The sequence below is a fragment of the Nanorana parkeri genome, unplaced genomic scaffold, assembly GCF_000935625.1.
Source record: "Nanorana parkeri isolate BGI_ZX_2015 unplaced genomic scaffold, ASM93562v1 scaffold2311, whole genome shotgun sequence".
NCBI classification, from domain to species: Eukaryota; Metazoa; Chordata; class Amphibia; order Anura; family Dicroglossidae; genus Nanorana; species Nanorana parkeri.
The window spans coordinates 113,810-141,035 of record NW_017308579.1 but is presented as its reverse complement, the minus strand read 5'-3'; the positions used below and the strand labels follow the sequence as shown (position 1 = coordinate 141,035).

At 41.3% G+C, this 27,226-nt stretch overlaps 1 protein-coding gene across 1 annotated transcript in view; it reads right to left on the bottom strand.

Annotated features, from left to right (window-relative positions):
* Positions 1 to 24,905, bottom strand: part of LOC108801348 (receptor-type tyrosine-protein phosphatase H-like) — a 50,642-nt gene extending 25,737 nt beyond the window's left edge. The window contains exons 1-8 of the mRNA XM_018573274.1: positions 24,869 to 24,905; positions 23,578 to 23,835; positions 23,406 to 23,490; positions 22,575 to 22,622; positions 19,145 to 19,232; positions 12,910 to 13,000; positions 6,739 to 6,815; positions 2,187 to 2,321 (exon numbers count right to left, since the gene is read on the bottom strand). Coding sequence (XP_018428776.1) covers positions 2,187 to 2,321; positions 6,739 to 6,815; positions 12,910 to 13,000; positions 19,145 to 19,232; positions 22,575 to 22,622; positions 23,406 to 23,490; positions 23,578 to 23,835; positions 24,869 to 24,905 — 819 coding nt within the window. The remainder of the gene's footprint in view (positions 1 to 2,186; positions 2,322 to 6,738; positions 6,816 to 12,909; positions 13,001 to 19,144; positions 19,233 to 22,574; positions 22,623 to 23,405; positions 23,491 to 23,577; positions 23,836 to 24,868) is intronic.
* Positions 24,906 to 27,226: the final 2,321 nt, after the last annotated feature.

Genomic DNA, 27,226 nt, shown 5'->3' with positions numbered 1-27,226 from the left:
GGGGGGGGGGGGGGGGGTATGGTAACGTTGAGAAGTGTATTAATGTGTTTAAGTGTATGTGTATATTAGGCCCCATTCACACCTACAGTATATTTCAGGGATTCCTTCGTCTGGAACTTGCTTTTTCCAGCAGCAGGAATCCCTAATCTGCCGTTTACAAGCGGCAACTATCATAAAATAAGAATTATCATAAGATCATTTAAAAGGGTGTGTTTAGGGGCGGGGGCAGGGTAAGGGTTAGGTGGAGCAACTGGTGGCGAGTAACTCTTAAGCCTTGGCTAGTAACCCAGGAATTGAAATTTTGAGCCCTGTTTTAACCTATTTGAAACATTTTTTTTCATGTTTTTGCATATATTTACTGCTTGCTAGCAGTAGACATATGCAAAAAATGCTGAGTTTTACTTGCTTAGAAGAACGTTGCATACATTTATATAGGAATACAGCATTATAAAGCATACGGAAAAAACTTCCTGTATACAATAGATAAACATGTACAAGCACTCGGTCTGAACCTACCATCATTTAAATAGTTGGACATTACTTACCAACTAGCAACGGTTGAGACAATAAACACTTTGGTTATCAGTATATAGCATATACTCCTGTGTACTGGGTGCAAGGATTTGGAGAATGTAGACTACAGCCCAGTGCACAGAATTCATTGGTCAGGAGTATGTAACATGCAGCTGAGCGTACATATCCTGCTCACAATTTTCCATTTCAGCCACCTTCTCAAGGAGTACCTAAACACTGCAGGCGTGCTTTATGAGCAGCCACTGAGAGGGTTAATAATTTTAACACTCCTCAGAGCCTGTCCTTGGCAACTACTCACAGAGGTACTGGGTGACTGCATCCTAAATAGTATGTTGCTATTGCATAGGCTCTGGGGCACTTAGGGGGACCTGCTGGTCTTGATGCTTTGGAGGATGAGACCAATGAGAATGAGGGGGTGAATCTCACACAGCTGCCACTAGCTCCCATGAAACAATGAAGAGGCATCACAAAGTTAAAAGGTCTTCACTTAGCTGCATCTATTCCATGCTCAGGGACAATAAGAGTAACACAGGGCACAATAACTGATATATCGTTTTGGTGCCCATGTTCACTGGACCAGTTGTATGTGTACCATGCTGCTCACAGTGTGGTCCAGTGACAGACATGTTTTCCCCCACATGAAGGTAGAAAGCAGGCATGGCCTTTTGGGATACGTAATAGCAGCTAGGTACCTTGGGGCAGCGCAGGTCAGGAACTGGTTGAAGAGGGCTGTTTCCACTAGCTTAAATGGGGGCAGCTATAGCACCAGCAGTTTTGCTGCATTGGCATGGAGATACTGGGCATGCTTCTTAAGCTGGCCATACACCTTACAATTATCTGCAGATTTTCTGTGGTCAGATGGAAAAGGTGCAACAGATTGGCCCAGGTGGAGATTACTTAATTCACACAGTTAAGTGTAGATTGAAGAATCTGTTGCACCTTTTCCATCTGACCACAGAAAATCTGCAGATAATTGTAAGGTGTATGGGCACCTTCAGACCTTTTTTGTTTGCAACAGGAACTGGGCATTGGAAACCGGAAGAGTCCACCTTGTTTTGATCAGGTGCTGCTCCCACGGAGGTGGTAGCATGCTGCATACAATGGGCAGCTGCAATAAATGTTCAGCAGCAAGTACATGGTGCACACCCCAGACCTAAAAAAAAGGCCCTAACAAGACAAAATTAAATAAAATAAACCTTTAAACCTTCCACTTTCTTAACTCTAGCAGAAAATAAAATAAAGCACCTTAGAAAAAAGGGCTACATGGGGTTGGCATAGAGGCTAGCAGGAAGCACACAGTTGGGTCTATTGGACACAGGGGGTACACAAAATAATGTAACCCACAACTGCAACACTATAGCACTATGAAGCACTTTGTAGCAGAGTATCTCTTCCTATGCTCTCCCTACACAAATATGTTAGCTTTGCCTAACCAGCTCCAACACACACTGACAATATGGTAGCTGAAAGCCCACCTTTGTGTTGTTGGGGGGCTGGCTTGTCCATTTCCTCAGATTATTGCCTCTTATGGACCCATCTGGCATAGTCTATGCAGTACATTATGGCCATAAATTGTGAATCTGAAAGATCCTTCTTGGTGGCTCCCCAACCTAAACAAATTAGGACAGTTGTGAAGTATATGATGAACATACCCGACCATTTTCCATGCAGTTAGTCAGCATTACAATGGTGTTAACATGATGCTCCCAAACCATCCTCCAGAAATCTGCAGTGGTATTTGGCAACGGACCCTGGCTGGCTATAAACTCCTTTGTAGAATTATAACCCTGCAAAACATGAGAATTTGTTTAAGTACAAGATTAAGTACATACAGTAGCATTTAAATAAATTCGACCTTCACCACCATTTTGCACATTTCCTTTTAACCCGTATTTCCCCCTTCTTTCACAGAATTGCAAATGTTTATTTTTCCTGCCCTCCTTTAACAGAATTGCAATTTTTATTTTCTTTTTTTACATCCTTTTTTTTCTGTAATAGCCACTGTACTTCCCTAATTTTTGTCTAGGTGAGAATGATGTAGCTACCACCTGAAGACTTGTGGAATATGAATGTCATATATCCCAGAAGTCTTCAGGAAACTCTGTGAGCTCTGGGTGTACACATGTGGTGCTAATCCTGCACATTTGCAACAAGTCTGGCTGGAGAATCATATTGTTCCCATTTTAACGGCAATGTGTAAATATAATGATTCTGCAGGTATAGCGCAGACTAAGGCTGTTTGGGATTGGTGACAATAGTGCACTAGCTGCAGAATCATATTATTTAATACAACAGCAATGTGTACACAATTTGATACCCTGGCCAGAGCACTGACTGTGCACTCACTCAGGAAACAAGGACGTGGCTGACAGATAAGGAAGATGCCCTTCAGGACAGAAGAAGCAGTAGGAAAGTTGACCAGATTGTAAGGTGACGTTCCTCTTTAACACATCACAATGTGCCTATGCATAGAACTGTACGTTTATTACTTGCATATTTGCATATAAATTTAAGAAAAAATTATTAGGATGACTGTAGAAATATAAAAAGGTTCACCCTGTGTGCAGTGAGTAATATATACCATCCCAATACGATGTGTGCTTGAACTAGTTTTGGTGACCACGTGTACCAGTGGTGCAGCCCATGCAGTAGCTGTGGGTCCTAGGCAAATGGGCCCCACTAGGAAGGTTGCTAATAGCAATTAAGAATAGAAAATCAGTGTGCTTGTAAAGAAAACCACAGATCTTGTACCGTATCACTAACCCTAGCCCTGAGCTGTCCTTAGTCACAGATTTCACTTTCTTCCCCTATCTGTTATTAGATTTATTGACTTCATAGCTTCTGGCTTCTGAGGCTAAAATATCTCAGCTGAAAAACTGATAAGACATTTGAGGTTTGTAATTCTGCAAAATAGAGTAATTGCTTGTGGGAGAACTAACAATTATGGAATAATATACAATTACAATAGTAATATATATGTTTTAACTGATTACTAAATGACTATGTTCAACACTTGCTGGCTGGGGTGGAAGAGCTTAGAACTTACACCAAATCTCTAAGAACTTTTACTCCACAAAGATCAGTTGGTGCTGAAAAATACTGGTGAGCTACTGAGTAAATTTCCTAGCTGCTCTTCTCTGGCAACCTGCCACTGGTTCTGTGACAAATAATATTTTGCTCTTTGTGACCATGGAGGACAGGGAGATCCTTCTGAGAAAAGTAGTGGTGGCTGTGTATCTGCCACTCTGGAGAAACACAGGCAATGAACTGATGTTATAGGGCTGTTAATACTACCCGGTATAGGAGGAGTTGCAGCACCAAGGAGTTTGGCCAAACCTACATCCAGATGCTGGACCTAGGGGTGGCTAGTAGCAATCAATTTCTTCCTGCCCTAACAAGTGGGGAAGAGTAGCCTGGTGAGCGAAGGCTCCTATTAGAGTTGTTAAGGGTGGTTGGTGATTAGGACTGAGGTTGTAGCTTTTGCTTTATGGTCTTTTATTTTGAGAAAACGTTACTCTAGAAGGAAAAAGCCTCCTTAGTGGTTCCACAACATACACTGTATCTAATATTAAGTGCTCTAAAAACAAAAACTCTAATACCCCAAAACACAACAGCTGTACTGGTACCACTATCAAAGTCAGGAATTTAAATATTAACATGTATGGCTCTTTACTGAAGGGCTTCACACTGCACACACGACAGCTTCAAATCTCAGGAACCTGACCTTCTTTTCTGCTAGAGGTAGAAAGGGAAAGACATCTCAGCCCATAGCAAATCATGACTTAGTCACACTGGATGGAGCAGAGCTACTACAGTCCATACTATGTATATAATGTATACGAGTTGTGCTCAAATGCTTGCATACCCTTGGATAATTGGTAATATACTGTATGTACCATTTTTAAAGAAAACATGAGTGAGCAGGCAAAACACATTTCTTTATTTTTTATGGGATTCATATTTAACTGTAGGTCATAACAGAATGGCACAATCATATAACAAAGCATGGCAACAAATAAAAAAATGAAATGACCCCTGTTCAAAAGTCTGCATACCCCTAGTTCTTAATACTGTGTATTGCCCCCTGTAGCATCAATGACAGTGTGCAGTCTTTTGTAATAGTTGTCTATGAGGCCCAGAATTCTTGCAGGTGGTATCACCCCCCCCCAGGAAGATCATTCCCTCAGCCACATCTGTCAATCAGGAACTCAAAAAGTGTGCATGATTTTTATTGGGAAAGTACACACAGGCTATAGTGACAGGAATGTCAGCTATAGCCCCTTTGAAAATAAAAAAGCGCCTATCCTCACCCCTGATTTCAACCCCGACCTTGAAGGGGATTGAGCGATGAATCAGGATTTGTTAGAGGGAGAGGTTGAATGATAAGCCAGAGGATAAAGATGGGTGCCAAAGGTAAGTATCTTACTATGCTTAAAGTGCATTTCTTGTAGTAACGCTATGGAAACCTGTTTAAATTTAAGGTTATCTAAGACCCGAGCTCTCCCCTAAGACCTTTCACATTCAAGGAGAGGATTACAAGTTCATCCGGGCTGTGACCATGATTAAAGACTGCATTGTGCAATTTGGGTGAGCACACAAAACAACCACTGCAAAATTGGCCAAAATTTGACAGTTTGAGGTGAACACGAATCCGAGAACCTTTTTGAAAATTAATGCTCAAGCTATTTTGTATCTCACCCTACTGAACAGAAGCTGAAAGATACAGTATGTGGGCAGAGGTTGCCAGAAGTAAGGAGTAGTGTAGGGGAGTGAAAAGGTTGCAAGAGGTGGGGGGAAGAGAAGACAGGAAAGAAGAGGGTAATGAACTTCAAAGAAGTTGAGAGATTATCTAGAGAGAGGGATTAATACTTGCTATTTTCAGGCTGAAATCCTTAAAGTGACACTAAACTCAAGAGTTAAATCTTAAAAATGCATTCAAGTACCTTAACTATTAACAAAAATGTATGTTATTTGTGTATCACTCGGCTGTAGATCCTCAAATCATCTCTGAATTGGTGCCGACACTGTGCTGAATTGGTGCTGACACTAACAAGTTCGCTCCCGTGATGGACTACAATCTCACATTTAGTTTACTCATTTGTATTGAGATTATAGTCCAACACAGTTCATAGCAAATAAGGGCTATGTCACCAGTTTATAGCTCTGCTTGTATTAAGATAACAGATGAAGACATAAAAGTGTGTGGACATTATTCATAAAAAAATTTATAAACTTTTCCCAACACATTTATTTGTCTATAATAACCAGTTAGTTTCTCCCACTGGAAACATAAAATGCAGAATAAAATAAAAATATTAAACAAAAATGATCTTTCCCTCCGACACAAGTTCTTTTAGCTTTGAGCAGAAACTTGTTGTTTTGTAGAATCCATAAAAGCACAGATTAGCAGCCTTTGGATTAATATGTACCCTGGAGCACCTAACAGTGAAAAGTGAAACCAAACTCCATGAAACAAAAAATCACCAGAAAGTAGAGTTTTTCGGTAGAAAAGGCATGAATAGTCTCTTTAGCCAAAAAACCTTTTCCCTGGCTCCTGGTAATTTTTTTTCCGTCTGCGCACTGCACTGTGAATGTGCTATGCATTGTACAACCTGGCTCATTCTCAGCATGCTGAGAATTGAGGTGAGTGCTGGAGTGTACAATGGGGTAAATTAATAAAGAAGTGTCTGAGACAAACTCTGTCTCAACTAGAGAGCAGCCAATCAGCTTTTAAATTTTTTTTTTGTAAGCTGTGTGGGAAAAAAATGAAAAATAGCAGCTGATTGGTTAGTATGGGCAGCTGCACCAGTTGAAATAGAATATGTCTCAGACACGTTTTATTAATCTCCCCATTGTGCTTACATTCATGCACAGCAGTTACATCATCAATGGCCATTTTCTTTCCAAAGAGGAGCACCACATAAATCGGAAGAAGCTTTAGTGGAGATAGTGACAGCAGGGGACAAAGCACTGACAAGTTCCTGGACTTGTCATTGCTGTTGGACAGCACACACGGTAAGGTGTGCCATAATCTGTAAGTATACTGTGCATACTTGGAGATTATGACAAAAGTTCACTCCGACCAACACATGTTTAATACTGTTTAAGATATGATTTAAGATTATATAGGATAGTATTTAATAATATTTAAGAGCACATTATTAAAAATCATGAAAAAACACACACACACACAGAGATACTCACAGGCATGAAGTTGGCATTGATATAATCAGTAGTGGCTGTATCATTTACAGTGGTTAGTTTGACTCGAGAATGATCATCTTTAAAATGAAACACAAATATATATTATACAAAGTAAATATACAGAAAATGTTTAATTACTTTTATGAAAAATGATTTGCAAGTGAAAGACAACTGCATAGCCACTTAAAGTGACTCTAAACTCAGGAGTTTAATCTTAAAATGCATTCAAGTACATTAACCATTAACAAAAATGTAGTTTATTTGTGTATCACTGAGCTGTAGATCCTCAAATCATCTCTGAATTGGTGCTGATACTGTCCTTCCTTCTGGAGGGTAGCTACTTTTGTTCCTCATGGTCCCTGTGTGTATTGTAAAGTAGCCACTGCTCTAAGCTCGCTCCCGTGATGGACTACAGTCTCACGTTTATTTTACTAATTTGTATTGAGTTTGTAGTCGATCACGGGAGTGAGCTTGGAACGGTGGTTACACTACAACACACACAGGGACAATGGGGAACAAAGTTTGTTTGTGGGATTGTTTCCAAGCTTGGAATTAGGTGATGGTCCAAAACATGCAGTGTGTAAAAGGATAATAAAACTGCTCTCTAGAAAATGAGACACACAGATAGGAGTGCATCCCAATGTGAACAGTAAATGTTTGGATACACTACACATTGAAATTCAGTGAATCAAAAAAAATGTTAGTAGGTATTACCAAAATGGGACTTTTTCTGCTTTACCAAAATGTATGTGAAATAGGATGATCTGAGCAAAAATTTCACTATTAGGCTTAGTGCATTAAAGTCAATGGGGCAAGTGAAATTAACATGGTTTTGGTGGTTTTTAAGGGTGCAATGGGCTTTAAATGGCTTCAAAGGTTTAGTGATGCTCCTTTCAAGTAACCTGGATCAGTTCTTGTGCTATAAAGTGCTAACCCTAACATATCCCTGAACATAACAATAATCAAAACCCTAACCTTTATATACAAAATAGAGGTGCACCAAAAAGAGATTAAGAAAACAGAATCCTCAATCTCTTTTTCTGCAGCCCCAGCACTGAATGAACAGGAATCCTCTATACTGTACTGACTGGTACTGTTCATTCATAAATTGTGGATTTAGTATGAGTTACTATGTACACAATCATGAATGAACAAGAAGTGATGTAAATACTTCCCATTCATTCATAATTGGTACATAGTCCAGTTATTTACAAACATTCAGCGATCACTGATCGCTGAATGTTTGTATACCACTCTCCATCCTGACTCCCGCTGTCACAGGATGCTGAGCCAGCGTTGTGGGTAGGAGAGCTCGGTCTCATTTGACAGCTTACAAAGTAATGCGATCACCATGTCAGCACTGTCATATTGATTGCATCACTTTGTTCATCAGCAAAGCCTTGTGATCAACATGTTAGTGCTGACATAGTCTATGGCTTTGCTGATGACACTGGATGCTCCTATCTTTACAAAGCAACTTTATTAACGATAATTTCACCTTGCATGGCAAAATTAGAGGCTTATTTCAACCAAATTTTGGTTGGTCAATAAATCTACCCATCAAATTAACAAACTAAGGAGGCTCAGAAGGTGGAAGATTATGGGCCAAGTTTAAATTGAACAGAAAAAAAAATAACATTTGCATAGAAATGTAATAAAGCTTCAAACACCAGTGAACCAGTGAAGGATTGATCTTTACAGCTTCATTCCAAAACCACATACAATTAATTCTTCTCCTGCACTGTATACCTTCTGGGCAGGGTTTTCAGGACACATCTGCATGGATTGCTTCATTTATATGTTGGCCAAATATTATAGGCTACAAATCACATGCCAGGGATCATCTAGATAGCATGCCATTTCTCCCAATTTTAAAATGTCATTGCATTTTTTTGTGTCAGCCTGTGTGTATACATAGGGATTGATTTAGTAAAGGAAAATAGGCTGTTCACTTTGCAAGGGAATTTTCCCCCGAGCTTGGCAAATGGTGAAAATTTACTTTGCAAAGAATACCCAAGCACATTCAAGGAAACAAAAACAACATTTTTTGTTCATTCACTAAGCTAAGGGATAATACCCTTGCAAATGATTAGCCTATTTTCCTTTAGAGTATCATCAGAACTAAACATTTATTTTCACTGTGTTGCTTGTTGGTTATATGTTTAAATGAAGCACTGAGATCTTTAGGAGTGCTGAATTAAGCATGGACATACAGACTAGCATAGACTAGCATTGCACTACAGCGCTATCTACAGCTCAAAAGACATAATTACACAAGTGATACAAAAATATATGTTATTGCATTTCCAACACTCCTTCTCAACAGCATATGCATTGCTATATGACATTTAGCTTCTCTCGAAGGGAACTGTGACGATCCTTTGGCAATGGCTTGGTGAGTGCATCCATAGTCATTTCTTCTAATGAGCAATATTGCATGTTGATAATGGCTTGCTCTTGAATGTCCAGGTGTTATTTTCTTTGAGTGATTTTATTTCTTCTTCTGCTGTCTGTATCCATTGATTGGCTTCGCATTTTGGTAATTTTTCTAGGTCTAACCAAGATGTTGGTTCGAGTATGCTATGTGTCTTAGCAGTATATAAGAGCCTGCAGGGTGGTATTCCATTTGTTGCCCGAGTGGATCTTTTAATTTCAGGTTGTTCAGCCGAATTTTTAACATGGAACCTGACTTATCCATTGTGAGTTCTACCTCTTGTTCCGACTGCTGTGTGGCTTCACTTCGCTCACCTTTCTTTGCTGGTTCACTGGGCGAATTCACTTCATAACTTCCTGGGATCATTATTTCTGGTGATGGGTTCTCATCTAAATAAATGCTGCAGCTTATTGTCACTTTTGGTAGTGGATTCTATATCCCTTACTTGTTCACTATAGCCCATCAAAATACCTTGTATGGCTGTGTTCTCCAATTTGGATCGCATCTCATTTGGAATATAGGTGTAAGATTTACTGGTAATTTTTCTAGGTCTAACCAAGATGTTGGTTCGAGTATGCTATGTGTCTTAGCAGTATATAAGAGCCTGCAGGGTGGTATTCCATTTGTTGCCCGAGTGGATCTTTTAATTTCAGGTTGTTCAGCCGAATTTTTAACATGGAACCTGACTTATCCATTGTGAGTTCTACCTCTTGTTCCGACTGCTGTGTGGCTTCACTTCGCTCACCTTTCTTTGCTGGTTCACTGGGCGAATTCACTTCATAACTTCCTGGGATCATTATTTCTGGTGATGGGTTCTCATCTAAATAAATGCTGCAGCTTATTGTCACTTTTGGTAGTGGATTCTATATCCCTTACTTGTTCACTATAGCCCATCAAAATACCTTGTATGGCTGTGTTCTCCAATTTGGATCGCATCTCATTTGGAATATAGGTGTAAGATTTACATCCAAACACTCTAATGTGCCCTAGGCTAGGTTTTGATCCAAGCCACATTTTAAATGGAGTGTTTTCAAAGGCTTTTGAAGGTAGTCTGTTCTGTAGGTATGTTACAGTCATGACTGCTTCTCCCCAGTACCTCTTAGGTAGGTTGGCATCTGACAGCATGCATCTGGCCATTTCTTTAAGAGTGTGATTTTTCCATTCTGCTACACCATTTTGTTCAGGAGCATAAGGTGTGGTTTTCTGGTGTACTATACCATGTTTCTTCAGATATGATTCCACTTCCTTACTGATGTATTCCCTTCCGTTGTCGGTGTGTATAATTAGTATCTGTTCGAATTTGTTGCTGGACATGGCTACAAACGCTTGATGTTTTTCTGATGTTTCATTTTTGTGCTTTAATCAGGCAAGTTGTTGTGTACCTGGAATAATCATCAATGAAAGTCACTAGATATCTGTCACTGTGTATGAGCTCCATGGGATAGGTGTTTTTTCTTTGAGTGGCCTGAAATGGGGTACATGTGGTCTTTGCTTTCATAAAGCATTTGCATGTCATGAGCATTTGGCAGGGCAGTATGGTTATATCTTCTAAGCCTCTCTTTATAATATCTTTTATAGCTTCTGGGTTTCGTTGCCATAGTCGTCTGTGCCATAGATGGATACATTTGTTCAGTGGCTGTTTTGACTTGTTCGTCTGCAGTAATGATTCTGTAGAGGTGTTCATCCAATTTTCCTTTTGCAAGGACTTGCTTATTGTTTCGGATTGTACATTCATCACCTTGGAATTAAACTGTGAGACTGTAATTAGCAAGAATTTGCACTGATAGAAGGCTTCCTTCTAGGTCTGCCACATACATTTTTCACGAGGATGCTCTGCTTGTTCCCTGACAGTGTGATGCAGTCTAAGAATCCTTGACCGTTACCTTTCACAGTAATACTTTCCCCATTTGCTAGGAAAACTTTGCCCTTCACATTGAAATCAATTTCTGTAAAAAGGAAGTCAAAACACCATTTGCGTGGTATACTGTTCTTAATTACTTTAAAGGTAGCACTCCATGATGTTAGGGTTGCCACCCGTCCGGTTTTCAACCGGACAGTCCGGTTTTGGTGTGTTGTGTACGGGTGCCCCGCCAGTGGGCACCCGGACACATCACACTCCGTAGCCGTGCCGACACTGGCATTATTCTCCCCAAAATTTTTTTAGTGGCGCTAGAGTGTTCGGGTTTCACTTGAAGAAAAGGTGGCAACCCTACATGATGTACCTGCAGTTTTCTTTGTAGCTGCCTTAGCTCTTTCTCCTGTAGGTGCCTCTCACTTTCTCTGCTCGGCTTTTCAGATCAAACAGTCCTTTTTCAGGTGACCAGACTTTTTACAGCGAAAACATGCTCTGCTTTCTTTGTTTTTCTTTGTGCTCTCATGCACCTTAAGGGCTTTCTTGTTTTCTTCATTGTGCATATTTTCTTTCCTTCTGTCATATTCATAGATTCATTTTCCTTTGGTGTATTCTAGTGTTAGTTCCTGCTCAGGTCTGCTTTCTAGAGCTTTAATAAGAGCATTGGATGACTCTGGAAGGGTGCATAGCAGTAATGCTACCACATGGTTATCTTTAATTTCCTCTCCAATTGCACATAGCTGTTCTATGATTTCCTGGCCTTTTTCTAGCCTCATCTTATAGAGCTTGCATAGCAGCTGTAGTCTATTATTCAGGTCTGAACGCTCATGCAGTTTTTGTAATGCAGTCCACATACCTTTAGCTATACTCTCTTTTCTTATGTGGACGAACTGGTTGTCTTCCACTAGCAGACTTATAATTGCTTTTGCTTGCCTGTTCTTTTTGTCCCATTCCTCCACGGGTCCATTAGTGGGTCTGTCTGTACTCAGTACTTTCCACAAGTCGTCTTTGTTTAGCAGCATTTCAAGCTTAAATTTCCATAGCTGGTAGTTGGTATTGTTGAGTTTTGCAATTGCAAACTTCATATCTGAACTGCTTGCCATCTTTCAGTAGCTTGGATGGGGCTCTTGTTGCAGTATTCTGTTTAGTGCTAGGGCCCATAACCTGTTGGTTATGTGTTTAGATGAAGCATTGAGATCTTGAGGAATGATTGATTAAGTTTTACTTGCTTATAAGAACGTTATATCAGAATAAAGCATTATACAGCATACAGAGAGAACTTCCTGTATATATCATAGATACGCATGAACTTATAGACTACCATTGCACTACAGCACCATCTACAGCTCAAAAGACATAATTACACAAGTAATACAATCATATATATGCTGATGCATTTCCAACATTGCTGTCCTTATCCATATGAAAAGAGGTGGAGCTTAATAAGTATATACTGTTGTTTCAATGATCTTACTAGGTCACAGCTTTAACTGATGAAAGATTTCCACTGTTTTACAGTTCTCATTAACAATCAAAATGGATGTTGCTACTTTAATTAGGCATTGCAAAGAGCCACTAGGGTGTTGCAGCCCCCCTGTGCTAGCAATACTTTATTTCTCTGGAGGACTGAGGTAAAACCATGTGATTTATATACCTGCAGACAGCATGAAATTAGATGTAGCTGTTATGCATGCACTATGACCTATGGTTTTATTACTTTAGAGCAAGGTTTTAAGCAATGTGTTGTCAGCTGACAAACCAAACAGTGTACCAGGAAGTGTGCCGATATTGATTGATAGAAAATGATACCCCCAAATAATCTCTCAAAACTATACAGTATATTTTATATTTAGTAGTGAATAAGGCTGATGCTGTAGCTACTTACATGGCAGAACATTGGTAAACCGGTTCTTTGCTTTGTTCTCTGGTAGTTCGGCAGCTCTTTTTGGCTGTAATGTTCCTACAGAGCTTAGTTCCTGTTGACAAAGCAAACACACAATAAAATTACTTAAAATTATTGGTGACAAATGAGGTGGAACCTGTGTGAGGCTATTATCCTATTATTCTTATGAGAATTGCTCTCATCCTCCATAGACACTATGGCTCCCCTCACCACACACAGACTTAGACCACGTCCTCTACAACAGTGGAAAACTAAAGAAACAAGAAATCTCAAGAAACAAAGCTGCACTCTGGAGCGAGTGCGGCGTAAAACTAGGTCTCTACAAGACTTCATCCTGTATAAAGCTGCCCTCACAAAATATAATTCCTCCCTCTGTGCTTCCAAAAAGACTTATTTTGTCACTCTCATTAACACACTCTCATCCAGCCCTCATCAACTCTTTTCTACTTTTAACTCTCTACTATGTCCCCCACCACCACCACCCACTGACTCACTCACTGCCCAGGACATTGCCATTCATTTCAAAAACAAAATAGATGCAATCCGAGATGAAATTCCCACTCTCCAGTCACCTTCCTCTATTCATGTACCAGACCCACCATTACACTTGTTACTTTCCTCTTTTGACCCTGCCACCACAGAGGAGGTTACAAAGCTCCTCTCTGACACTGGTGCATTGGTCACCCCAATACCCAAAAAATCTTCACTTGACCCCACCAACCTCAACAATCTCAGACCTATCTCCTTACTCCCCTTCACGTCCAAACTCCTTGAACGCCTCATTTACAACAGCCTGAGCTCCCACCTCACTGATAACAATCTCATTTATCCCTTACAGTCTAGCTTTCACCCCCAACACTCCACTGAAATCGCCCCCTTCTAAAACTCACTAATGACTTACTAAAAGCTAAAAACAATGAATTACTCCTTACTCTTGCTATTAGACCTCTCTGCTGCTTTTGACACAGTTGACCACCCAATGCTCCTCAAAAAACTTCACTTGCTTGGCCTACAAGACTCTGTTCTCTCATTGTTCTCCTCCTACCTATCTATGCGCTCTTTTAGTGTAACCTACAAATCTACCTCTTCCTCTCCTCTTCCCCCTTTCTGTTGGGGTCCCCCAAGGCTCTGTCCTTGGACCCCATTCTCTTCTCTATCTACACCTCCTTTCTTGGTCAGTTGATCACCTCACATGGCTTCCAGCACCATCTCTATGCTGATGACACTACAATATATCTCTCCACTCCACAAATCACCTCCTCAGTCTCCTTACATATCACTAACTTACTAACTGACATATCAGTCTGGATGTCACAACACTTCTTAAAGCTCACTCTTTCATCATATTTAAAGGTGAGCTGCTTTGCTTTCCATAGCTGGTGGTGTAGTGTGCACACTTATTCTGGGCACAATTTATGGTGAATCAAGTTTTAAAAATTGCAGAAGCACTTGTGTTCATTATTTCACTATTTGCACTATTTATATGGCATTATTTTTCTATTTGATTTAAAAGACTTGATTTATTTATTGCATTTATGATTAATTCACATTTGTATATATTTATTTCTGCATATCTATATATGAGACATACATAAGTACATATCTATACTACAAGGCTTCTATAAGGCTTCTTCTGTATATTTATAGAATTGTAACTGCTTTTTCTTTTTGGTGTTTTAATCTTTCACTACTGAGGCAGCTGGTTTTTTTCATTTTTATTTTTTTTGAGGTTCAGTGTATATTTAGTATGCCTATACTGTAGTTGCCATTTTGACTGCTGGGCTCCATTCTAGTGGAGAAGTTCCTGCAAGAGTTTCTTACCTACAAACTGACCTGGATGCCCTGTTTGAATGGGCAATAATGTGACAAATGAGGTGTTGATAAATGTAACACCTACTTAGGATTCTGTGGATGCAGGTTTTCAAAGTATTTGTTCATTTTCTCTATAGACATTTGTTGTTTTTTTTCTTATGTCACCTGGATTTCTTAATAGGGTCCTGCACATTTTTGGCATAATTAATTAAAGAAAACCTGCGCAAATTGTACACTACCAATACTGACCACTGTCCGAATATGCTAACTGCTTAAAAGGTTGTTGCTGGCTTCAATATTTTCAGGGTCCCTTTCCTGGTACAAACATACAGTGAGTCAAGTAGGACTCTGGAACAAGTATGTAGTTAGAGTAGTTACTAAGGAAGTATTAAAGTAGTGAATGTACTCTGTGTACAAAATAAAACAAGTTGGCAGGGTCATTGAAGTTTATTGTGATGCAGAAATCTTTAGAAAGCTCAGTAATAGTGGAATGTATTTTTATGTAAAACTACTGCATTCCTGAAAGTTCAAACCTAAACTCTAGCAGAAATAGAAGACACAAATGAATGCAGATCTCTAAAGCTGAAGTGTATCTTATACAAATAATACCTTCACTTGTTCTCCCCTGCCCCCCGATGAACATTCAATAATTTTTTTCAATCAAATAATGTTGTCATTACTTGCTCTGTCTACTGCTCTTTGGCCTCTGCAGCAAGCCCTATTTTACCTGCTCTGGAACGCATGCAAATGCATAAAAAATGCATGCAAACGCCCTGGAACGCACTGAAAGCCCTTTTTTAATGGAAAAACGGCCCTGAACGCATCAAAAACGTGGTATAACACACTGCACTGCGTGTGCAGAAACTCAGGTAGATCTGGTCTGCATTTGGTGTTAACAAGGCCTGAATGTGGTGGGAGAGGTTAGAAACGCTGCTATAAACATTACAGCTTTCTGCCTCCGATCTATATAAAATAACACATCCCAGGGAGGGGAGGGGGGGCCAAGTGATTGATGAACAAAGTAATTAAGACAGCAAATAAAGGTGGGGTCAAGATATCTGCTGTAGCTTCAAGAGTTTATATTGTGGAGATGCACATTTACAGGGAATTAAGAGCAATGAGGAGTGGCACAGACTTGCTACTAGTATGGGAAGGCTGTTGTTTAGCTTTAAAGTGTATAAATAGCAAAATTCTAACTCGTATATTGATTATTACACTGAATTTGCATTAGTCCTATCCTACCCCTATTAATCAGAATGACTTTGCAGTCTGTAAGCTTACTTTTTGAAGAATCCCCCAGGATTTACTTCCTTTCATGCAATGACTTTTATTTCCTATGACCAGTGAGTATGCACTGCTATGTCACCCATTTCACAGAGCCTGCCTTCTTCTAAAAACAGACACCCACATTATAGATAATTTTACCATATTATTAACTCAAAAATGCAAGTCAAACTCAGAGTTAGAGTATCCCCTTACATCAGAGTCCCTCCTTACATCAGTCTTCAGGGTCCCCCTTTATATCAGTGCCCCCAGAGACCCCCTTTACATCAGAATCCTAAAGACTCGTATTTAAGGGGTTACTCTGATGTAATAGGGAACTCTGATGTAAGTCCACCACCCAAGTAAGTACTCATACTTGCCCAAATGCTCCGATACTTACCAGGGGCCGGATTCCCGGCAAGCACACCGAGGCCCGGCCTCGGGGCGGCACTGAGCAGAGGGGCGGCACACCCGATGCCTGGAACATGGAGTTCATGGAGCAGAAGGCCGGCACACCCGATGCCTGGAACATGGAGTTCCAGAAATGTTTTCTACATTTAGCTCTGCTTTGCACAAGCAGAGCTAAATGTAGAATAGGAGAAATCACCTGTTTCTTTACAAGTAAGAGGAGGCATTGCCGAACCCGGCCTTGGGGAGGCAGGGAGGGTAAATCCGGTCCTGAACTTACCCCAATACTAGAACTTCCGGTCAGAGGGAGATTACATCTGACTGGCAGTGTCGTGAGGGAGCATGGAGCCAGCTTCCCAAACAATCAGGAAGCCAGGCAGCACATCATGACCGCCTTCAGGCTTCCTGATTGGCTAGGAAGCCGGCTTCACCTGTTACTAGGCAGCTTGGTTTCCTGACCAAACAGGAAGCCAGGACGGCACGTCATGACCCGCCGCCCGGCTTCAGGATCAGTTTGCCATGCACAGAGCCGCTGTCATCCTGAAACTGACAGGATGACAGCGGCTCCGATCTCCTACCCGCTCGGCCATCCTGACAGCTCGCACACCCCTAAGGCCGGCCCTGAAAGTGGGTACCCAGATGCAGATGAGCCCCCCTGCTTGCAGACCCCCACAACCATCAGGCCAGGGTTGTGGGGAAGAGGCCCTTGGCCCCATCGGCATGGGAACAAGGTGCTTTTCCAGGGAAAAGGTGTTTTCCCCCCCTGGAAAAGCACCCTCCTAATGCCGAGGGCATGTGGCCTGGTATGATGAAGGGAGGGGACATATCCCTCTCCTAAGTACATTCTTAGAAGGTAAAGAGTGACATAACGCTCCCCTAATTACATCACCCCTGTGGTCCTGTATTTACACAGGAAATAAAAGTGCTTTGGCCAGAAACACGAGCTGTATCCATCTTACAGCAAAAGCATGTAGCACCAAACAGGCTTCTCTAAGAACGGGGATTGGAAACAGACACATTGTTTACAATGTAAAAAACAGACAGTTACGCTACTAATGTAGTTCTTGTATGCATATAGCAAATAAGAGTATACCACATAGTTGTGGTGATTAATTGTTACCATCACTTATGGATTATATATATTATATATATGTTATTGAAAATACATTTTAGTTAAATTAAAAAAACAGTACTACAAAAAGGGAGGAGCGCGTCAGCCAGAGTAGCATGTTTTTTAAGCAGTGTGGTTTTCGTCCCCAGTCCCCTTTATTAATATACAGCAGTCCAATGGCTGGCTAATGCTCCATGAGGCCGGACGTCTCGTGTGCTGTCTGAAGTCCTGCCCAGCAGCTGGGCATGACTTCAAACAGTACAAAAGTGGCTGACTGAACTAGCTGGCTGTGACATTAAGGTCTCATTCACATCAGGGCGTTGCATCGCACATTTTTTTTCCACGCTGAACCTCATGCAACTGTAGCCCCCATCAGCTTCTGTGATATGGCTACTAGACATTTAGTGATAGCCAGGACTGTTCTCAGCATGGCTGGATTATAGTGGCATTTATCTGGTTAATTCCAGGTGTCTGGCATTGCCTGTACCCCCCTGGGCATAGTGTGACTCTTTCAAATTGTGGGACAGCCAATGAGAGGCACTGTAGTGTATGTACAGTACAGCAGCCAATCACTGGGTTTCTCTCAACCACTGGTGCATGCTGGGATAGGATACCTATACTGGAGGGATTTTACATATGCTCAGACTAGCCCGGACCAGTCATGGATTAAGGCTGAGAATCTCAGGAGCATGGCTGGTGTCTCTCCTGCTGAGGATTTATATTCATGACTACTGACCTTCTACTTCAAATACTATCCGCTGTATACCAAGTGGATCTACACTGAGATGCTTAAAGGTCTGGTGAGTCTGGAGTCTATGTCTGTTACACCCTGGAAGTCTAGGATCCCTATACCTTCTCTTCCCAGTGTGAAGAGTTTAAGAAAAGTTATTCAGCATTGTACTAATGGAGTGGGCATCAGCTTTGTGGGCACTAGAAGAGGGCGGTTAAATGCTAATGGGACGGCTGACGATCATTCCCCTAGACAGAGTAGTGATGATGAACCGATCATATTCCAGTGGCTTCTTCGGGGGTGAGCGCTACACAACATAAAATCCCTTGTGTTCCTATGGGGGGCGTTCACACAAACATGCTAAATCGCACATTAAAATATGCCTGGTGTTTGAAATAGTCCTTGAGCTTCTTTTGTGACACTTATTAGCCAATTTTGCTCCAAAGACTTCAATGGAAATGTGCAGATCAGAGCGTTTGTGTGTTTTTTAGCGTGTTTTTGCAGCTAAGACTGCTTTTCTTTGGACAACTTTAAAATGAGCTGAAAACATGCCTAAAATGCTATTGCTTATGAACAGAAATCGTGTGTAAAACGTGCTAAAACGCCCATAAAAAACATACATTTAAGCGCTAAAAAAACACATGGAGCATGAGCCAGGCTCTGACTATTGTAAGTGAATAAAGGGGGCCAGGGCAGCAGGCAGGCTGCATCACTTTGTAATAAACATGCCTCTATGGGGAAAAGTCTTAACCCCATCGTTCTCCTTTAAGCCCCATTGCATGGGATTTTCCAATTAGTTATATTAAGTGATGAAAGTATTTGAGTGCTCGTTATTGTCCTTGTTGAGTGCTTGAAGGCACAAGTAATCTATGGACACGCTAAAACAGCCATACCTGATATTCTTCTGCAAATCCAAGGTCACTGTTTGCATGTTTATTTTCATAATTCTGTTTAAATCTTTCTTTTGTTATGGTGTGAAATCTGGAACACAACAAATTGCACAAAAACTTGAACATAAGAATAATGTTTACAACTTTACACACATGGATCAACCTATTATGAGAAAACACAAATTGCCAAATGTATGTCTGTGAAGCTATTTAAGTTAATAAACTTTACTTTATTTGCAAAGCCTGTGTCCTGTGATCCTGCTGGATTCCCCTAACATTACAATATATATATATATCATTCTGCAAAACACATACTGGATAAAAAAATTTTGCTTTATTTGCCACAATGTTCATAAAATAACAATATCATTTGACATTTCAAAATCAGTAGTGTTGTTATGGCCTGTTAAAGTACCACTGAACAATAAGAGGTATAGAAGTTACAGAATAAGTACAGAATAAGTACTGTAAGGGTTACCTAGTGACTTCAGATCATTGTATTTCTAATTCACTCTGGGTGTCTCAGTCTTTATTTTAAGAGATTCATCTCAAACTGTTATAATACATTTTAAAAGAAATTAGTGTTTGGATGCTATTTTTGCCCCATGTTCCATTTTAGCTAAATTACCTTCACTCTGAGACAAATCTAATAAGATGAAGACAGTATGTGCTGTGAATTAAAACAAATTTAATTTAGAGGTGTATTTAAAGAAGAACTCCGGACAAAACTATTAATAACCCTTGCGGTGGGGCAACCCCCGCATTGCAAGGTTTAACTGCTTGTTAAACCTTGCCTAAATTGCAGATCGTTCTTAGGCTGGTCCTTCCAGCCTCTCTTCCCCTCCACTGTAGCGGTCTAAGTTCCTGTAAATCATCATGTCCAATACAGTGTGTATAGACACAAGGTTGCTGAGGAACATTCTAATGCTGCAGCGTAGAAAGAGAAGGGCTTCAGAGAAGCAGGCAGCTGGCTTGGTGGTTCGGGTATGTGTCACTTTTTTCCCCCCCGCACCTAAACAAAAACAAGCCCCACTGCAAGGGTTAATAAAAGTTTTGGCTGGAGTTCTGCTTTAAAATTTTGAAGGGCCATTCATTCTGTGAAACCAGGAAACAATTTATTTCTTATGCTCCTTAGTTCCATCTTGTGGCCATAATGCAGTGTTTTCCAACAATTACATTTGTTCTGCACAAGAAAACATTTGATTGTAAATGTCAGTTTTGCAGAATGAATGGCTCAGCTAACGTTTTAAAAAATGTATTGTTCACACTCTCCAAAAATAGATCATACACATAAGCAAATATGCATGGGGATCACAACTGCATAGATCAAATTAAGCCCCCCCCTTGAATTCCTTTTCAAGCTGCATGCACTTCTTCTCAGTAGGAATGAGGTTCCCATGAGGACCATGGTTTCTGCGGGTCAAAACTTAATAACCCAGCAAATTTAAATGCCACCAGATGGGTGATTTTTTTTTTTCTCCAACCATACTGCCATAGCCTTTGAACCATAGGGAATAGGCTTAAACTGGCCATCCACCTGTAGATTATCTGCAGGTTTTCTACAGTCATATGGGAAATGTGCAACAGATTCCTCCATCTACGCTAAACTGTGTGAATGGAGGAATCTCCCACTGGGCCAAGCTTCAGTATCTTGCTAGTTGGCCCCGCTGGCTCTCAAAATACCTGAGCAATGCCTGCATGCAATCAGATTGTTCAGGTGTTTTGAGAGCCAGCGGGGCCGACTAGCAAGATACTGAAGCTTGGCCCAGTGGGAGATTCCTCCATTCACACAGTTTAGCGTAGATGGAGGAATCTGTTGCACTTTTTTCATCTGACCATAGAAATCTGCAGATAATCTATAGGTGTATGGCCAGCTTTAGAAGGACTTTTGGATAGGCCATCTCCTCAATATAAAAGGGGACTCAAAGCAACCATATTGTTAGTATATTAAGAGCTAATTTTTTGTTTCCAACAGGGCTTTCCTTAAAGTGACTCTAAACTCAGGAGTTAAATCTTAAAAAGGTATTCAAGTACCCTAACTATTTAAATTTTTTTTTGCTTATTTGTGCATCAAATCAACTCTGAATTTGTGCTGAGACTGTCCTTCCTTTTGGAGGGTGGCTACCTTTGTTCCCCATGGTCCCTGTGGTGTATTATAAGCTGGTGCACGACTCACATTGAACTTGCTCACAAAGGGCTTTGGAACAAAGTGACTGTGAGCTAAGTGGCTTAAAAAAATTAATTTGTGCTTTTTAGGACATATTGAGTGCTGAATGCTTGTTTTTTTGGAATACTTGTTGTCTCTGCTTCTTTTTTAGACTCTTTTAGGCCTCATTCACACGAAAAAGAACCAACCCATACAGACCCGCACGGCATGCACGGAGCCGTGTCAGAATAAAAATAAAAAAATTTCACCATAGGAATGCATTGCTAGATTTCTATTGACTATTTCAATTTGCAATAGCAAACTAGCATTGCATCGCCCTCTGCTGCAGTTCCCCATCAGGTCCCCACTACTGATTGACAGCAGCAGAGGGCGGGTACAATAGCTAGTTTGCTATTGGCTAGTGCAAATTGAAATAGCCAATAGGAATCTAGCAATGCATTCCTATGGCCAAAATGTTTTTTTCTTTTTTTTGACGGCAGCAGAACCGCCGGCCAATAGAAAGAAAACTGTTGGGCATAGCTAACTGTCATTGCTAGCTCCGCACAATTGTTTTCTATTTTTCTACTTTTGTAACTATTTTTCTGTTCTGCTCGGTCCCACAGAGGGACCGAGCAGAAAAGCCGAGCCGAATGCCGCTCAGCGGCAGATGTTGGATCGGCTGAGTCGAACTCCTACTGCACTTTGAGAGTTCATGTTCAGCCGACCTGAAGCCACCCAAAGTATGGCTGATTTCAGCCGATATACGGCTGAAATCAGCCGTACCAGCTTGAAGGGAATAGCCGAACAGCGTGCGGCTCACTTTGCTTTAGGTCGGTCATTCACTCTGCTGCCTACGGCCTAAAAGGGATCCCAGCACTGCAATGTTATAAGACTGTAAGAGAATATACGGAGGTGCCTCCCTGGGATTCCCTGTCACTGACTATAAGTCCATATTTTAAATTAGTATGGGCAATTACATCTGGGCAAGTCAGACAGCTGTGTGGTCGCTCTCCTTTTGCCATGAGGAGCCTGAATACCCGGGATTCTAAGCTAGTAATATATATTAAAATAAAAAAGCTAGTTTATTTGCAGTCACATCCGTCTGCTGCCCAATATTTTATTAGATTTTGAGTGAATGTGGCTATGGAATGTCAGGCTAATATGGGTGAATGGCCTTAGGGCAGATTGCCCATCAAGACTTACTATATTAAAAGTTTAAAAGCTGCAGTGGTCTGTAAGTATCTGGTACTCTGAGAACAGACATTGTAGTTGTGCATGACCAGTTACCTTTTTCTTTTAGTAGAAATTGGTATATGTTCAGAGTTACTCTTTGACCTATAAAAGAAGAAACAGACAAGAGACAATATAAATATGCACATCATTTTAGCGGTTTAATCACAAACACATTTCCTAAAGAAATAATAATATGCTATATGATTGCATTACCAAAAAAAGTATAGATTTCCTTTTGTATTCTGTTTGTAATTAAATAAGCCCATATGCCTGTAGCCCTGACCACCATCAGTGGAGTGGCTACTAAAATCTAGCCTTGTTAGCACTGTAATCAGTCTAGCTGGTTTGTAGTTTGACATTATCTGGTTAATTCCAGGTGTTCTGCTATTGATTGCACCTACCTGAGAGGGGTGTGACCCTGCTAGAGAGTGGGGCAGCCAATGGGGGTAAGCTGCAGGCACAGGGAATGCGGGGAGTAGATTTGGTTACCGTAATCTCTTCCAACTACATTGTATTGCTGGTTATAAGGAATGCCTTGATCGCCTTCAAGGAAAAGACTGCCTTCTAAATCGCTAGTGAGAGAGCAATGTTTTGCTCATCCAATTAGCCAGGAAGTGACACATAAAAACAGGTGAGTGTTTCTCTGCCCTGTTTAACCCTGTATAATGATCTTGATGCTGTGAGCTGCCTCAAGTGACAGGTTCACTAGTGTAATATGATCCAGACTGACAACAGAGGCAGTTATATAACAAGAACGGCAGGACAAAATTAAAATACTTTGACAGATAAAACCGTAAACATGCATGTATTTCAAAAGTGTAAATAGCTTTTTGCCTGACGTTCACTTTTATGTGAAAGGAGTTAGAAATATTGTAACCATCTTACCGTCTTTTTTTCAAGACGAAGAAGACAATCAATCCAATGAGAAGAAGAAATAATAAAATGCCAAATACTGATCCAACAATAACTCCTAGTAACAAAAACAAAGCTTATGTCAGTATAGCTAAGCAATGTGTGCTTTAATAAAATATATATTGAACTGAATTTCTTTTAATACCTGTACTATCAGTGTAGCATTTCAAAATCTCGGTGTCAGCGAATTTGTCTGTTCCCAAAGTGATTATTTTAACCTTGTATTCTTGAGCAGGCTGAAGGCCTGATATTGTATTGCTTTCAGTACAGCTGCAGTTATCACTTGGTTTATCATTGACCAACACCCGGATTTGAGAATAATTGCCAACTGGACATTTAAATTCCACTTTTATCTGGTAACCATTGACTTTTGAGCACTTAGGCTCTTTGACAGCATCTGGCACTAAGAAAGAGAAAATGTTTATTGCCAATTTAAGGGAAAGCATAGTGCATTTTCAATAAGAACATATTTTGTTTTGTTATGTGAGAGTTTACCTGAAAGTATTTTCATGCTTAATCTTCTTTTCTTTATTACTGTACTCAATACAAAGATGTGTGAATTTTTCTCTGGAAGTAATGTATTTGATGCAGCTTCATGCAAATACTCAGCTTAAGGGAAAGGCTACGGTTTTAATCTTTTGCTACTGTGGGATTTAAACCCAATCAGTAAACTCTCACAAATATTTTAACATGTTAATGTCATTTTAAGAGCTGTTTTTAAATATTATAAATATTAAATTTTTCTCAAAATTATACTTGGTGATCCTGTCATGAATGTCTTGTTGAATAATCTAAATTCTACTGTTATGGAGTGACAGCTATCTCTCATTTGTGCTCCTGTGTTGTCACCCTTTTACACTACAAGTGGCCATGCTGACACCCATTGCACAGGCATGGTCCATTATTACTACCACAGGCCTGTTCAAAACAGTGATATTTAGCCAATTCTATGGCAAGTGCATGTAGACAGGAAGACTGAAAGAGGCTGGAGGTGACCATCAGGATTGAGATGCAAACACGGATATAATAAGGTGAAAACAGTATTTTATAAAAAAAAAAAATCATGGCTATTGTTTATGATACACAATGACTTGGCTGAAATTCAACCAGTGCGTTGCCCCGACAGGAAAAAACATTCAACTCCCCTATCCACACTAGCTGTGGGCTCAATTAAAAAAAAATGAGAAAGAAAAAAACAAAACGGTCTATTCAGCTTGGATGGGGGAATCAAATGGTTTTCTCATTCAACCTGTTTTTAGCGTGGATGGGGGGAATCAATCGCTTTATCTCGTTTAGCCTGAGGGGTTGAATTAGAAACAATGGCCAGTGTATGGCCAGCTTAAAGTAGAACTCTGGGTAGAATAATTCTTAACCATTGCATGGAGCTTACCCTGCATTGTGTGTGTGTGGGGGGGTGAACACAAAGTTATACTCACCTGAACCTCTCAGGCAACGGGCTGTTAGATGGTCCATGCAGCCTCTCTTCCCCTCTGCTCCAGTGGTCTAAGATTCCGTGAGTCATCATGTCCTATACAGTCTGTAGGATGTGAGGACGCCGAGGGCCACTCTATCCGTGAAGAAAAGCAGGAGACAAGCTGCAGGGACTGGTCTAGCAGCCAGCCTTCTCCAAGGTTTAGGTGAGTATAACTTTTTTATTTTCTTCCCTTATTATTCTTAACCCTTCTATGCAAGGGTTAAGAATAATTCTGCCCAGAGTTTTTCTTTAAGCTGGCCATACACTGGCCTTTTTTTCTCCACTGCAAGGGTTACTTTTTAAAAATCCTGGAGTTCTCCTTTTGCTGGCATTTGCCTTATTACGATAGAGCTACATATAGTAATTATAATTTAAACAGATGAAGAATTAGAGAATCTATGAATAATCTATGAGAATTAATTCATTATAACATTAGCAGCTAATTAAAAATAATTTTACATATACATTACATTTGGATTTAGGTCATCTCTACCTTTACTTTTCTGTAAGGGATGGATATAGACAAGGTAAGAGCACAGTATAAAGTGTAGAGGTTTAGGGTTTGAATCTATGCCAAGTCATTTTTATCTATGTAAAGCAATAGTGGATGTAGCATTGGCATTTAGATACCTTTTTGCCTTCCCTTTTGAAAGTAAAGAATAGAGTAGAGGTGGTAAAAGGTTTAGGGCAGGGGCGCCCGCAGTTTTTCGTCTGGAGATCTACTTTTCAAATGACGAGCTCAATGAGATCTACCGACAAAAAAAACACCTGCGTTCAGGTGCGGGAGGGGGCGTGGCGGTGCATTGAAGTCAATGGCACCACAGCCAGGCCCCTCGCCCACAGTGCGATCGCCTGCACCCGGAACCCAGGCACATTAGTGCCTGCGTTCCGGTCCAGTGCGATACGCATTAATGCTGCAAAGCACTATTTTTGCAGATCACAGTGGACCGGAATGCAGGCACTAATGTGCGGGCGTTCTGGGTGCAGGCGATCACACTGTGGGCGAGGGACATGGCTGCAGTGCAACCCCACGCCCCTGAACGCAGGGAGTCAGCTGGCTTGCATTCCAGTGCGTTCTAGAGGCGCCGGCGTACTATCCTCCCGCGGTACTCGTGTGGCCGAAGTTGCACACTGGGAGAGGTGTCCTGCCGCTTTCCGTCTGCGGCGTCTGACACATTCAGACGGCAGCCGCTCAAGCACTGCGGGAGCATAGCCGTAGCTAGCTCCTTTTGCGCATGTGACAAGAAAAAATAAGTGCCCCCCAACAGGCGTCTGACGTCAACCAGCGCCCTGGCTCCAGGATTTTTTATTTTGTTTTTATTATTTCTTATTTAATTAAAAAATGTTTATTTTAATATTTTTTTTTAACTCTTGTTGTGTGGAGCCGTGAACAGGGCCAACTGATCGGAAGCCGATTAATCGATTATTGAAAAAGTTGACAACTTTTTCAATAATCGATTATAATCGATTATGTCGATTAGTTGTTGCAGCCCTAGAGACAGAGCAGGCAGTCAGGTAGCAGGGGCTGGGGAGGAGGGGGGTGCTTGTATTATCTGTGAGTATACTTCTGGTTTTAGTCCTAAGTCCACTGAGTTTCTTCACCGCACGGCAATCGTGCACGATTCCGCGCGGATTGCCGCGTGGTCAGGAGTTGCCTAGGTGTGCATCGATCGCGCTGCGGGTTCCACTATTTTCTAATGGCACCCCAGTCGCGCCGGGCGGATTGTGCGGTTTTCCAGCGCGATTCCGCCTGTGCTTCCAAACATGATCGAGGCTAAAACAGCCTAGCGCCGTGTATCGCAAAAAAAGGTACAAGTACCTTTTTTCTGCGATTGCTGCGTGGATGTCACCCCATTAAAATCAATGGGGCCGCACGGCAATCGCGACCTGCATTGTGCAGGACCGTGCGATCCCGTGACGTGCGTTCCCGAATCATGTCGGTCTGCACCAGTCCTGAGTCTAGTGACCCCCACAGGCTACCTGAGACCCCCTCAGCCCACCTGAAACTCCGCACAGCCCACCAGGCCACCTGAGACCCCCACATCCTACCTGAGACTCCGCACAGCCCAACAGAAACCCCCACATGCTACCTGTGAACCCCCAGCCCACCGGAGACCCCGCACAGCCCACCGGGGACCCCGCACAGCCCACCGGAGAATCCGCACAGCCCACCGGAGAATCCTCACAGCCCACCTGAGACTCCCCACAGCCCACCTGAGACTGCACAGCATTCCTGAGACTCCGCACAGCCGTCTTGAGACACCGCAAAGCCATCTTGAGACTCCACACAGCCATCCTGAGACCCCATACAGCATTCATG